This window comes from Bemisia tabaci, chromosome 5 (assembly GCF_918797505.1).
Source record: "Bemisia tabaci chromosome 5, PGI_BMITA_v3".
NCBI lineage: Eukaryota > Metazoa > Arthropoda > Insecta > Hemiptera > Aleyrodidae > Bemisia > Bemisia tabaci.
In genome coordinates, this window is record NC_092797.1 from 27,353,575 (window position 1) to 27,369,408 (window position 15,834).

At 45.7% G+C, this 15,834-nt stretch overlaps 1 protein-coding gene across 3 annotated transcripts in view; it reads right to left on the reverse strand.

Moving 5' to 3' along the window:
* LOC109037457 (irregular chiasm C-roughest protein) overlaps positions 1–14,936 on the reverse strand; it is a 374,753-nt gene extending 359,817 nt beyond the window's left edge. The window contains exon 1 of one of the 3 annotated variants that reach the window (XM_072300490.1): positions 14,001–14,936. In XM_072300490.1, the coding sequence (XP_072156591.1) occupies positions 14,001–14,061 (61 nt within the window). In that variant the 5' untranslated portion in view covers positions 14,062–14,936. The remainder of the gene's footprint in view (positions 1–14,000) is intronic. The other 2 variants (XM_072300491.1, XM_072300492.1) reach the window with 2 other exon arrangements.
* Between the last annotated feature and the right edge of the window lie 898 nt (positions 14,937–15,834).

Consider the following 15,834-nt stretch of genomic DNA (forward strand, 5'->3'; position numbering starts at 1 on the left):
GCATTCGTCCTTGATAACTGAAGGTCCTGAAGCTTGAGGAAATGAAGTTATTTTGTTAAGTTTTGGTTTCGCTCGTCATGTTATGACAAAAGTTGAGCTCCTCTTGGTGAAGTTTTCTTTTTTCTTTGGATTATTTCTTTCTTTTCGAGGCTTAAACATTTTTTCACTAGACGTCAGATCCAATGAACAGATTTCGAGTTTTATGGTGGCAACTTTGGTGTTTGGATTTTCATCAAACAAAAACTGGAAGTAAAAAAAAAAAGAAGAAAAAAGAAACGAAAAACCAGCTAATACTTAGACTTCCATTTTTATTTTTCGAAACGAACTTATGAGGTGATAAGAGATAAAAAAAAAAAATGCAGCAAAAAACTCGGTTTTTCCCCCTGGTTACCTTTCCAAACCCCTTCCATCTTAACAAACAAAACATCAATCTTACCCAATCACCCATACTTACCAATAATCAATATTACCATCCTAACAAAATAACCTAAAATTAAACTCACCTACAATAAAATCCCCCCTTATCTCACCACAATTACCCTAAACAAACAACAACTTCAACAAACTAACCAAAACTCTAAACCCCCAAAAAAACCCACTACGACCTCACCACATCCCATCAAACTAGAAAACAATTATTCCCCAAATTATAAATTCAAAACCACCCCCCCCCCCCCCCCCATTCCTACCCCCCCCCCCCTCCTCCCCCCCCTCCCCTCTTCCCACCCCTCACCACAACTACATCCCCCAAAAACAAAAACCCCTCCCCTCCAACATCTTATACCTCTCACCCCCCCCCCCCCATCACCCAGCACTCTCATCTATTTAAATAAAAACATACCACCTCACCCAACTTCCCCCTCACACCACCCTCACCACCCTGTTTATACCCTCCCTCATCCCCCCCCCCCTCCTACACCTCTCTTCACATGTCTCCCAATCCCCTCCTAACTCTCTCGATATAGTGACTCCTCCCTCCCAGATAGTGTGTCGTACTTAAGCGTTCTGCTAAACTGTATAGAGAGTCGTGCGTCTCTACGATGTGAACCATAATCCTTACCGTCAGTCCCTTCACCACACCTCCTCAAACATCTCCAGTCTCATCAGTCCCAAATCCCACATCTCCCACCATGATCGCGATGTAGTAGTCTCTCTTTCAGTGCATTGATACTCAAACACGCACACATCTCAACTGTGTCACATCATACCACCCCCCACTGCACGTCTGCACGCTGTCACACTCAAACAAAGTTTGTGTGTAGAATATCTGTGTAATACAATCTCTGCAGCGCAACTCTGTGCCAACCCACATAGACAGCTTCACATGTCCACTAGTCGCACCACTCCACTAACTGCATCTCATCCACCCATGTCTCCACTCTTCAGTGCATACTCTACTAGTCCGAATAACTAATACACACTGCAGAATGTGATACGTTCTGAAAGCTAACCGTCACACATACGCATCAGTGTCCTCCGTACTCTACCTACCTCACCCCCACTGAGATATACCACGATCCCCAGCCCACACATCAATCTCTCACATCCTGCCACCCCCACCACCATAAACGATCGTCTACCACCTCCCCACACATTATACTGAGGTGTCTCTTTCTACTGACTATAACAACCTGTCCCAATCTCGTATATTGTTTGAATAGAGTCACCACGAGTGACTACTCTAATCCATCTAAGTAAATTTCTTGCACTATTGATTATCCTAGTGTGTTCTTCGTCTACTGTATCCGTTTGCTGTGTAATACCCATAATGAGTAATGTCGCCCCAAGTCCTATAGACCAAATATGAGCGCCTGAAACCCTCCCACACGCTTAAACTGTCTGCGTTTCACTACCGTATTCTGTTACCTTTCTCAGTATTATCTATCATATTCTCCGCACAACTCAGTCTCACCTCTCACAATGCAGACTACTCCGTTTCACACAGAACCTTCAGTCTGTATCACACTAACGTGTGTACTCACTCGCACGATAAACATTACTTTGCTATGTACGTTAATCGATCACCACTCACTTATGTCCACTAAAAGATACAGCTGTTTCAGTGTTCCTATTAGACGTCATCGTAGTCCAAATTCACCCACGTTGCTAGACTATGTCACTAGAACGCTGCTTCTAACGTACGGCCTACATAACCTTTTCTATCCTACCTCCACGTTGCAAACATTACCTTTACGGACTCCGCACACACTGACATATATGACACTGCTAGTGACTCTCGCACCACGTTACTGTGTGTATGATAACCGTGCTCCGAACCTCATCTTTCCCTCCGACTATTACATTCTTTAACTTATCTCCATAAATTAATCTCCTACCCTAATCTAAAACCCTTTCCCCCGCCCACACCCCACCCTCCCCCACTCCCACCTCTATAGGAGACTAGTGACCCTCTACTGTTCACCTAAATCGTTGCTTTACGTCCTCCCCGGCTGACTCTTTCATTCTCTTTTAAAATCGGGTAGTAGTATTGAATGTTCGAAGCTCGAGTCTGCGGTGCGGGATCCACGAGTTTTCTGTGGTCTCCATCTGTGTGTTGTCTCTCTCTCTCTCTTTTTTTGTGTTGTCACTGACTGTGTCTTGTCTTTCTGTCCAGATACCCGTATGTCGTTGGGACGTGTCCACGTCCGGTCGCTCGGATAACTCCGAGTATGAGGGTATCCGAGCGGACTTAGTAACAGTATCACGCGCCTTAGAACCGCATGGCTTGTCTGTGCTCTCGTTCTACTGTTGAGGACAGTAATGAGCAGCCCGGGTCAAGAGCGCGTACCTGCTAGAAGCATTATGTGAGTCAGATCCAGCTGTTTGTACTTCATCACAGATATAAATGTTCTTAATGGTTTGTCTAGAAGTTATGCGCGTTATGCTCTAAATGAATAAAATGTGATTCACGATACAAAGTTTTACTTGACATAAGATATTACGAACCTCCATAGTAATGTGTCTCGCTAGTGAAATGTCAGGCGAGATGTGAATGAAATGTAGAGACGCTACGAGATCAAAACGCGTGTGCCCTCACGCTATAGAATAGCTCGTGGATTTTGACTAAAAGGCTAAGATTAGGGCTAAGTGCGTGTGAGAGGGTGTGCTACCAGTTATCGTGTTCGGTATCGCGTCACTATCTGTGCATCGCCTGGAATCGCGGAGTACTGCCTCGCATCCGTGCAGTGGTGGTGATGGAATGATGCTGAAATGAGCACGACACGGGTGTCCAAAGGTGAGGGTGTCATCAGCGCGCCTGAGATATATAGTTTGAGTCGCGGTCACGGCGCGTAGGATATGACCCTACGCTTGACACGAGTCAACTGGGCGTCCCAAACGATTATAGATAGATAGGTATCAGCGGTTATTCGGTGAAGATGCGACCATGGGCGGTTTTTTGTGATGTACGGGTATGCCCTCATCCGGTCTCCGAGAGAGAGAGAGAAACAGAATGATCGCTTTGTCAGACATACTCATCTCAGTTGAAGATTGAGGACACGTACTTCTTGAGAGTACTGGACAGTGAATTAAGTATGTTCTGTGGGCTGGGTGGCGCTGCAGAAGATGTAAGTCTAGTGTGAAGAGAGTCGGTGCACACGCGCCCATTCTAGAGTGTCTCAGTTGTGGCATAGTGGCAAGTAGGCGGCCTCGCACGCTAGCTAGAGAGCGGGGGCGCTATACGCGCGCTCACTAGCCTTATGCTGAGATCGGTGTGTTTTTTGTGAAGAGCCGAATCTGCTAGGCGATTGTCAACTTGTAGTAGAGTAAGACTCGTACAGAGCTTGAGAGAACTGCAACGTCGTCGCAGCTCCAGGAGTCAAGTGTGTTGTGTTTGTGTGTGTTGTGTGCGTGTGTGTGTGTGTGTGGATACGGTGGACTGTGTTATTGTTGTATCGCGATTGGATACGCTCTCGAAAGTGCAGTATCATTGTCGAAGATCCTTGTGGCGCTACGTGAATCTCATAAGTGGATGTCAAAGCGCCTATGTGTTATCTCTACTCGCGAGGAGTGTGTTTCTTGGTGTGGAGTTTAGAGAACGGTTTGCGCTTGTATGAGATATAGTTGTGTTTTGGCGACACGTCAGTGACGCAGCGTGGAGGGAGATCTCCGCAGATAGGAGCGGATGTCTCCGCATCCTGTATCAGGCCTAGATGTCCTACATCTATCGGGTGAATGGCGCGATCAGTCTTCACGAATCAGCAGAATGCTCTGATATGGTGATGATGGCACACTCAGTCTGACAGCAGCGCGGTTTCAAGGCTGCTCTCGACTGTTGTCGCATGTATTGCGATTGCCGAGCTGGAAGATATGTGCACATAAGTGTGATCCGCGCGCAGTGTGTGTGATGGAATAGTCACTTTTGTGTTGTATGCATCGCCCGCTATACTCTCGATACGGATAGTACTGTGGCTAAAGAGGGTGTGAGACACTTGGTGTGGATGACGTGACTTTTTGAAGTTGATGGCCCTGGCGAGGATAAGCCAACTAGTTTTAAGAGCTCGCTTCCTCTGTAGGGCTCTGATAAGACAGTATTTCGGCGCGGAGAGCCAGATAGTAAGATGGGATGGTCATCCTAAAGGAGGCCAAGGATGCACAAGGATGCCATTTGAGAGAATAGTTCACCTTGAAGGATGACCAAGGATGCACTGTGAGGATGCGCCTCTTTAAAGGATGCGCCAAGGAGCATCGCGAGGGTCGAGGCGCGGATGGACCGCACTTTAGGAAGGATGACCTATGCTGAGTTGAGCGGGCTCGGTACTGATGAAATACGCATCGAATGGTCGGATGCCACTTTAGGGATGCCAAGGAGCCACTTTGAGGATGCCACTTTGAGGATGCCAAGGATGCCACTTTAAGGATGCCAAGGATGCCACTTTGAGGATGCCAAGGATGCCAAGGATGCCACTTTGAGGATGCCACTTGAAGGATGCCAAGGATGCCACTTTGAGGATGCCACTTAAAGGATGCCAAGGATGCCAAGGATGCCACTTTGAGGATGCCACCTAAAGGATGCCAAGGATGCCACTTTGAGGATGCCACTTTGAGGATGCCAAGGATGCCACTTTAAGGATGCCAAGGATGCCACTTTGAGGATGCCAAGGATGCCAAGGATGCCACTTTGAGGATGCCACTTGAAGGATGCCAAGGATGCCATTTTGAGGATGCCACTTGAAGGATGCCAAGGATGCCACTTTGAGGATGCCACTTAAAGGATGCCAAGGATGCCACTTTAAGGAAGGATGCCAAGGATGCCACTTTGAGGATGCCACTTAAAGGATGCCAAGGATGCCACTTTGAGGATGCCACTTTGAGGATGCCAAGGATGCCACTTTAAGGATGCCAAGGATGCCACTTTGAGGATGCCAAGGATGTCAAGGATGCCACTTTGAGGATGCCACTTGAAGGATGCCAAGGATGCCACTTTGAGGATGCCACTTAAAGGATGCCAAGGATGCCAAGGATGCCACTTTGAGGATGCCACCTAAAGGATGCCAAGGATGCCACTTAAAGGATGCCACCTTAAGGATGCCACTTAAGGGATGCCACTTGAACCTACCCCTACCTTTCCGGGAAGGTTAGGGTAGGTTTCTGCGATAACTTTGATAACTTGGATAACCTGGATAACTTTGATAACTTGACAGGCTCCCCGAGTCCTGTTTTTCGCTCCTTTTTAAAATAACTTTTTTTCTTTTATTTTTTTATTTTTTTTTTTTTTTTTTTTTTTTTTTTTTTTTTTTTTATTTTTTTTTTCCTCGCACCAACAATAGTCTCGTAATCATTTTTCGCTCTTCCCCATCCCGTTCGTCCGTCGTCGGAAGAAAATGAAGAAACCGATACGCTTCGGATTCCTCGGGGACGGCTCGACGAACCCGATTCCCCATAAGAGCCCGTGTATTCGTAGCTCGTCAGGGATTGGAGGTAGGAGAAAAGTGCTTGGGATAAAAAGTGTCTATTTTGGACCGGGGAGTTCGGATCCGGAGCCCGAAGTCCGTCCGACGAACGCTGCGAAAGTTGGATCGGGAAATTCGCGAATTTCGAGGAGGCCGTTTCCGGAAAAGTCGAACCCGCCGGGACGAGGTCGCGCTTCCGGCTCCGAGTAGCTCTCGTCGGGAGCCGCCGAAAAGGTGGTATGGAGTTTTCCCGTCCGGCGCGTTTTTCGGCATCCGACGGGGGTCGGTACTTTTGGGCGAATTCCGGAAAATCCCCGATTCACCCCCGAAAAAGTGCCCGGACGGGGAAAACGCTAAGGACCAAAAATGTCGGGCTCGGCGAGCCGCTCCGGGTGTGCCGCAGGTCCGGAGGCGATCGGAGCCGCCGGCCGGGCGCCAGAGCCGAAAAACCGATCTCGAAAAAACGGGAGCGGGACGGGTGTTTATTAGCTCCCGAGTCCTCGCTCCGAGCGTAGAAAACGCGAAGAAAAACCTACGGCGCAATTTCCGTCGTAACCCGAAATCGGTCGGATACGATTTTTTTTCGCGGAGGTGGCGTAGAGCAGACTCGGATTTCACTGTGTAAAACAAAAAAAAAAATAAAAAAATAAAAAAAAATAAGTAGAGTCGCGTGTCGGCCCCCGGTGGGGTCGCTGGTCCTCCCGGGTGCGTAATGACGTTTCCGGGTGTAGCGCCTTCATTTCCGTCGATACGCACGCTAGAGTCGACTTCCGGTGACGTTGCGCCTTCATTTCGGTGTCGATACTCAGTATGCGCACAACCCGCCGACTTTTCCGGTACGTCGCCCACTTCTAATCCGGTCGATACTCAACGCCAAACGACTTCCGGTACGTCCGCCCGTTCATTTCCGGTCGATCGGCACGCCTACGGTCCACTTCCGGTATGTTCGCCCCTTCATTTTCCGGTTCGATACCGCACCCTAATTGTACCCCCCCGCAACTCCCCCCCGCTCCCCGGTTGCAGGCCGCATCTTTATCCTTTCCGGATACCGCACGTAGAAGTCGAGACTTCCTGGTACGTTGCCCGTCATTTCGGATTCGATACCGCACGTCTTGACGTCACGTAGCGATGACGAGTCACGTACGCGGGATGACGTCACGCGCGCCCTTATGACGTCACTCGCCCTTATGACGTCACGTAACCTTATGACGTCACGTACCCTTATGACGTCACGTACCCTTATGACGTCACGTACCCTTATGACGTCACGTATTTTGATGACGTCACGCGCCCTTATGACGTCGCGGACTATGATGACGTCACGTATTTTGATGACGTCACGTATCTTGATGACGTCACGCACCGTGATGACGTCACGCGCCCAAGTGACGTCACGCGCCAAAGTGACGTCACGCGCCGAAATGACGTCACGCGCCAAAGTGACGTCACGTATTTTGATGACGTCACGTATTTTGATGACGTCACGTACCGTGATGACGTCACGTACAGTGATGACGTGACGTATCTTGATGACGTGACGTATCTTGATGACGTCACGTACCGTGATGACGTCACGCGCCCAAGTGACGTCACGCGCCAAAGTGACGTCACGCGCCCTCATGACGTCACGTATTTTGATGACGTCACGTACCGTGATGACGTCACGCGCCCTCATGACGTCACGCGCCCTTATGACGTCACGTACTTTGATGACGTCACGCATTTTGATGACGTCACGTACTCTTATGACGTCACCGACTATGATGACGTCACGTACCCTGATGACGTCACGTGTTGGTATGACGTCACGTTTTTTCATGACGTCACGGGAGCGGAATCCCTGAGGATGCCACTTACAGGATGCCACCTTAAGGATGCCACTCAAAGGATGCCAAGGATGCCACTTTGCGGATGCCAAGGATGCCACTTTGAGGATGCCACTTGAAGGATGCCAAGGATGCCACTTTGAGGATGCCACTTAAAGGATGCCAAGGATGCCACTTTGAGGATGCCACTTTGAGGATGCCAAGGATGCCACTTTAAGGATGCCAAGGATGCCACTTTGAGGATGCCACTTTGAGGATGCCACCTAAAGGATGCCAAGGATGCCAAGGATGCCATTTTGAGGATGCCACTTGAAGGATGCCAAGGATGCCACTTTGAGGATGCCACTTAAAGGATGCCAAGGATGCCACTTTAAGGAAGGATGCCAAGGATGCCACTTTGAGGATGCCACTTAAAGGATGCCAAGGATGCCACTTTGAGGATGCCACTTTGAGGATGCCAAGGATGCCACTTTAAGGATGCCAAGGATGCCACTTTGAGGATGCCAAGGATGCCAAGGATGCCACTTTGAGGATGCCACTTGAAGGATGCCAAGGATGCCACTTTGAGGATGCCACTTAAAGGATGCCAAGGATGCCAAGGATGCCACTTTGAGGATGCCACCTAAAGGATGCCAAGGATGCCACTTTGAGGATGCCACTTTGAGGATGCCAAGGATGCCACTTTAAGGATGCCAAGGATGCCACTTTGAGGATGCCAAGGATGCCAAGGATGCCACTTTGAGGATGCCACTTGAAGGATGCCAAGGATGCCATTTTGAGGATGCCACTTGAAGGATGCCAAGGATGCCACTTTGAGGATGCCACTTAAAGGATGCCAAGGATGCCACTTTAAGGAAGGATGCCAAGGATGCCACTTTGAGGATGCCACTTAAAGGATGCCAAGGATGCCACTTTGAGGATGCCACTTTGAGGATGCCAAGGATGCCACTTTAAGGATGCCAAGGATGCCACTTTGAGGATGCCAAGGATGTCAAGGATGCCACTTTGAGGATGCCACTTGAAGGATGCCAAGGATGCCACTTTGAGGATGCCACTTAAAGGATGCCAAGGATGCCAAGGATGCCACTTTGAGGATGCCACCTAAAGGATGCCAAGGATGCCACTTAAAGGATGCCACCTTAAGGATGCCACTTAAGGGATGCCACTTGAACCTACCCCTACCTTTCCGGGAAGGTTAGGGTGTAGTCCCTGGTTTGCTCACTTTACTCGTGGTTATGTTGGTGTAGGCGAGGTTAGAGAGGGTAATTTCATGATTCCCAGCATTTCGAGGAGGGAAATCGAGGGGAAAAGGGGTGATTCGACGAGGTTAATTATGGAGGGATCGGAGATTGGCTCTCGGAGTACCGGAAGATGCTCACCAGGGTCGGAGACGAGGGGGGGTTCCGGCCCGAAAGAGCGGTGCGTGGCGGGAACGGATCGGAAAAGGGTTACCCACCCACCTAAAAATTGGAGCGCTGGAACGTGGTCAGAGACGCGACAAGGATACTCGTTAGTTCATAGGAACGCTTTTCCGGGGACTTACGTAGAATGGGCATAATTCGCCCCCCCCCCTTCAAAAAAAAAAAAAAAAAATGAAAAAAACCGAAAGAAAAATTCCTCAGACAACGCGTTGAATTCTCAGCGGAACGGCCGACTCAGGCCTCGCGAGATATTGAGAAATACATGAATCGACGGTAAGGTATGTGGTTCCGACGATTAGTTCAAGAAAAGGGAGGATTTTCGGATTTTTCGGGTTTTCGAATTTTGAGGTGGATTTCGGGACACTTTTTTTTTTTTTTTTTTTTTTTTTTTTTTTTTTTGCTTATTTTATTTTTTACCCTCCGTACCGAGTAGCTCTCGTCAGGAGGAGCAGAAAAGGTGAGAGAAAAATAGAGTTTTTCCGTCCGACGCGTTTTTTCGGGGGCTATCGATTTTTTTGATTTTTTTTTTTTCGGGGATTTTTCCGAAAAAATGGCCGATTTGACGGCTAAGGAGTGGCCGGACGGGGAAATCGATAAGGACCGAAAATGTCGGGCGTGAAAAGACGCATAGGATGGCGGAGGTTCCGGTGGCGATCGGAGCGGTCGGTCGGTCGGGAGAGTCGAAAAAACGGAGCCGGAAAGGGGAAATTCGATTTTTTTTCCCCTCCGTTTTGACGGGGTTCGCAGCGGGGGCCACCGATGGGTCCAGGAAGGAGAAGCGGACGGTTTCCTACGTAAAAAGATGCGTACTTTCGATTGCGATAGGTGGCGAGGCGCGGAAAGGGGTTTTCAGGGCGGTTTCGGCGGTGGGGAAGTGGGTGACTTATCATTCGGAGGACTTTCGGAGTTGTCAACTTGGACGAGGCCGTAGGGGCTTTTGCGGTGGTCTGAGGAGGGCGGTCCCATTTGAGTTTTTTTAGGGGACCGGTAGGGGTATCCAGCGGGCCCGGAGCCGAAGGGCTGGGAGGCGTTTCTTATTTGGAAAAAACTTCGGGCGCGAATTTACGGCGCTGTAATTGCCTGGCGGGCACCTTTGACACGAGGTAGTCGACTTCGGGAGAAACGCGGGTGTATGCCGATGGGAGGAGGGAACGCTGGGGAGGCGGAAAAAGATGTCGCGCCCTGGAAGAGGGTAGAGGGGGCGGGACCCTTGGGAAGGATACTATAGAGAGGGGGTTTCGCGGAAAGGATTTGGAAAAATGAAAAAGGCTGATCGCCGCCGCTCTGGGCGTGGTTGTAGCCGGGTGAGTTTGAAAAAAGAAGTGTAACTTTTGAATTAGATGTGGTCGGAGGGCAATAGCCCGAAACTGTGCCAGGTATGTTGTTAGCGGTTGCCATGCGAGGTCAAAACTATTGAGGAAAAAATTTTGTGGACTCTCTTTTTTTTTTTTTTTTTATTTGTTTTTTTTGTTTTCAGATAGTGGTTTCTTTATGTGTCTGTGTGGGGTCATCACTCGAGTTCGGGACGTGGCCTATAGAGTTAGTCCGCGAGTGGACGTCTTAGATCGGGACTGCGGGGTGGACGCCCGGAGTGGCGCGCGGGTGGCGGGAAGAGAGTCAGTTTACGTAGGTTCTTCACGCAGAGGGGGGTGGAACATGTGACGCGAATTTTTCAGTTTCTTATTCCAGTTTGACGCAGTGAAACGAGGGTAAGTATAACCAAACCAGACACACCACACAATTGTAAGACCACCCACTTGGAGGCATGAAAAAAAATTATACCTATAATAATTATAGGAGCCTTCAATTACCTCCTATTAACCTTCAATTATAATTGAATTTGAACCTGTAGCTTCAATGTTTCCTGGAATTCCACTAACTTCCAAAGATCTTCGATTGTAGGTACTGATCGTATTGTTTTGGCAAAATTTAACGCAAACTTATTAATTTACGGTTACAGGCTCAATTACAGTTACAGGCCTTCTACAAATTCTCAAATTCATGATGGTAAACCTTAACATTTTGGATTATAAAAGGCTTGTTTCTGAAAGATTATGGGTGTATGAATGCGTCAAAATGTCCAAAATACCTACAACAATTTCTTTGGCCTAGGTGGAATAAAAAAAATTCTTAAAATCAAAATTTCTCACTTTTCTCTCGACGCGTCATTATTTATTTGCTTGCTTGCTAATAGCTGTTAAAGATGAGGCACAAATGACTTAAAATTGAGTGCGAAAAAACAGTTATTAAGACTTAATATGTTCAGCTCTTACAGCTTGAAGTGATTCTCAAAAACGGGTTTGTTGGCATTCGTACTAATATGATACAAAAAATTGAACGAGGGTCGGATACATTCACTTAAGTGTCTCAAGTTGCAAAATTTATGAATTCATGCGAGCGAAAGAATTTTTCTTGTTTGCCGAGAGAGCAGTGTGGGAGTAGGAATACCGTCCGGATCGAATAAAGTAGGCATTTTTGTGGCTTTATTTGAGGAAAAAAATAACTGAAAGATGAAAATGACAGGCGTAAGACAACGCTCTGGAGACGGAGCGCAGAATAAACAAAGGAATGCAAGAATGTGTGTTTAATCAGAAGGCATTTTGGGCACCCAAGAACCATTTGAATGAATAAGGGGGGGGGGGTGGCGGTAGGGAAGATATGAAAAAAAAACTTGCCCTTGCCGAAGTGCTGAAAATGCATCACTCACGAGGAACAATTCGCGTGTGTAGGTGATGACCAAACCACAGACGTCGATTACGAGGTTTGATAATCATTTTCGATCACATTTTATTTTTTCAGAGGGATACTGCATGACATTTTCGTGCAAACTTTCTGGAGATAATTCTTTTGACAACGAAGGAAAAGAACACGAGATTTTATGCAAGAACCTCTGCACCGCCTTCTGTATAAAAAGATAAAATGAGACGAGAGATTTGAAACGTCACTAAACGAGATACGTGGTTTGACATAATTTCAGCGTCAATTTTGAAAATTGCATGTCAGTAAGCAAAGTAAATACTTAGTTACCTACTTGGCTTCTTCAAAACAGAAGATCTCAACTTCAGAGCAGAGTCATCGGAAATGTTAAGACATTAGTCGAGATTTGGACTACATTTTGCAATTTGGAACTATAAATTCTCGCCCGGTTTAAAAACAACGTATGTGCCATTAGTTTCCCTATGCACATGAGTGTTTTTCCAGAAAAGCCAGAATGTATAGTTCCAAATTGCAAATGCAGTCCATTTATAAACGTCCATTCATCTGACTGCGTGTATCAACCTGTTGAGAGGGGCTGATTCAGAGCTAATCGGATATTGACATTGCCTCAGCATGATGACTCTGCGCTAAGGCTAATAAGGGAAATACAAATACCTACCCTGTAACTAAAGGTAAGTACTTGTATCGTCTTTTATCTATCTCTCCTGCCACAAATTGTTAGCTCTAAAAACGCCTCAGCTAAACTTTAATACACACAGAAAATTGATCCAGGCCAAGACTTTCAGAGTGTTCAAAAGATGAGGATTAGGCAGGAATACATAGGGGTATAAAAAACCGCCTAGAAAAATCCGCTATTTGAAACATAAAAAATGAATGATTTTCGCTGTGCTCTATTAGCTTCAAACGTTAATACTGATCCACCCACAACAGGTACCGGTTTCAGGATCAAAATTGAACTACGTTTTGCGATTGGGAATACTGCGATCTCTGGTTTATTGTAGAAAACAACATACTTATAGGTAAGCCATTAGTTTCCCTGTGCAGATAAGTGTTTGGGTGAATGAGCCAAAAATAATTGTAGCTGCTTATTTCAAAATTAAGTCCGATTTGCAAGTAAAGAAAGAAATAGAAATTGATTATTACCTTCACATTGCCCTTCTATTCAAATTACCAGATAGGTAGGTAAATAATTTTACGAATGCTCCGTGAAATCTTTATTGACAAGATTATTGAAAATTTCACGAGAGTGTAAGTTGTAACTGATGTGCTTAATATCATTATTATTATTTCCTGTTATTGCGTATGAAATCGCGACCAAGAACGAAGAAGAAAAAAAAACCCATCAAAGATTCTTTTTTCCCGTGAGGGCGGGGGGAGGGGCTGACCATGCATCCACAAACATCGATCCTTCGTCGAGCAAACAGTAGGTATTTTCTAAAAAACGCCCCAATCAGCAGTGCATGCCTTGAGAATGTTGACAATGGACCACTAGATAAGGTACGAATTTCAGCATTCTGATACATGTTTCTTCACCAAAATTTTACGTAGAACACGATGCGCACAACGAAAATTACCGAAATTAACTCCTTACGAAGATATTTAATGATTCTTGATGCGTGAATTCAAACCACCTGCTCATGAAAACTCAATGCTCTACGTGATTCACATCGCGCGCTGAACGTTATCATGACAGTCTCTGCGATATAAAAATCTGGCAACCTCAATCTTGACGCTTTGGCTTAGTTATAACGAATTGCTAAGTAATGGTTTGAACAACACATGGTGGGAAATGAACATTGCTCGATTGAGAAGCTTGCTGAAACCGTTGTAGTGGGCGATTTGACTCCCGTAGAGCTTTGAGTTTCTTGTGAGCGGCAGTTAAAATTCCTTGTAACCAATGTGAAATAAAAACGTTAATAACTTCGTTAGGAATTTGTTTCAGTAATTTTCGTTGTGTGAATCGTGTTCTACGTGAAATTCTGGTTGAAAAACATGTAGGTATCAGATCGCTTCAATTCGTGCCTTGTCTAGTGGTCCATTTTCATGCATGACAATAAACCTGGGAAATAAACACTGATAATTAAAATGAAACGCAAACAAGATGGCGTTTGCAGTACCTAAACTTCAAAGTGACTGGAGCTTACCTTTGAATATGCTGCAGCAGAAGATGAATGTAATCCTTACGATAAATTCTGACAACTCCATGATCAGTTGAAAAGAGCGCACTAGGAATAACAAACAGAGCAACAGACGGTAATTCTTTTGATCTCCTTTCTCCGCCGAACAAACCTCATAACACGAAAATCACTGCTATCTAGGCAAATTTTTTTTGCCGACGCGATCACTGATAGCGCTGATAAATGTGTCAAACATGAATCTGGTTTAACTTGTCACTGATACTTTAAAACACATGAAAGTAGGTACATTTTGGCGAAACATTTACACTTCCTTAGGCTGAAAATTCAGATTGAGAAAATCTGCCGGTATATTCCCTTGGAAAATAATTGCGGGTGCAAACTAAACAAACCTCACGAATTGTTGCGCACTGAGTCATAAGACATCCTATAAATGTTCCGCGATCAAGAGCATAAAAAGACACAAAATTACAGTGATAGGCCTTCAGTAATAAAATCGCGATAAAATTCAACCGAATTGGTAGCTTGATATTTTCGCGGACAGGGTGAGATAATCGGAACAATAAGTTGATCAAGCCACAAATGAAAGAATCGTCACTCGAAATGAAATTTAAACAAATAGACCGATCTCAAACAAATCCCATCATGTACGTCAAGGCTCATAAAAACTCGAGTAATGTCGAAAAATCACGAGCAATAAACTAACACACCCGTAAATGAAGAGAGCACACCAATGATAATCAAGGCAGTGAACACGATTAAAAGCACGTGGTGGGGTTCACTAAATCCGTGTGTCACAAAATCAAAATCCAGAGAGAAACGGACTTCCGAAGCCGGCGAGGTGTCTGAACAGATCGCGTGGAACTTGCGTATTTCTGAGCGGGACCGACACACGTCCAACCGTCGACAACGCGCTGCGGTTACTGAATTCGAAACAGCGCGGCGCGCGGTGCAACCACCCGCCCGCCTAGGTGCGGATGAGAACGGTCTGCGCGCAGATCCGATCGCCGAAAGGGAGGGGGGGGGGGGGGGGGGCGAAGAGTTGACATGTGGAGTCACCAATCGAAGTCGGTTCATTTCCCCCGAGCGCGATTTTTCGCGGATAGGCGGATTTCATCACGTTATCCGTCCGGGTTTCCAGAGGGCGGAAGATATTTGCATGTTGCAAAATTGCGGAACTTGGGGTGCTGACGGCCTTAATTCCTCTGGTTTTGAAGAGCTGAAGTTACTGAGATCAGTTGGATTGCATTTTGCAAAAAGGAACCAGGAGCATTGGAATGTTACAAATATTGGGCAACTTCTTTTGTCTTGGAAGAAAAACCTGATTATCCACTGATTTTAATTTTACTTTTCATTTTATGTCTTATTTTTTCAAGAATTTTCCTTGTATTTATTATTAATTCTTATTTTTATAGATTTATATTGTTTATATTATTTATGAGAGGTACTGTGGTTCTTTTGGCTTACATGTGTGGTGTAATCATTATTGAAAAAGTTTCTAGAATTTATCAATTTTGTATAAGACTTATCTGAATCTTAGCTTTTACTAGTTTATTTGCTCAAACTATTAAATCTAATTTTATTTATTTTTCTACTAATTTTATTTATTTTTCTATTTTTATTTCAACCTTTAAACCTCTATCTTACTCGTTAAAACTTGTAAATACAAGACAAAAATTACCATGTAAATTTCATATTTTTCATGATTCCAGTAATTTTATTGCAAAGGATAAAAATGCACGATCTTAGCATCATTGGATTCCTTCTGGTTCCTTTTTGCAAAATACAATCCAGTTGGTCTACAATCTATAATTAGGAACTACAATTTCTGGATCATCCGTAA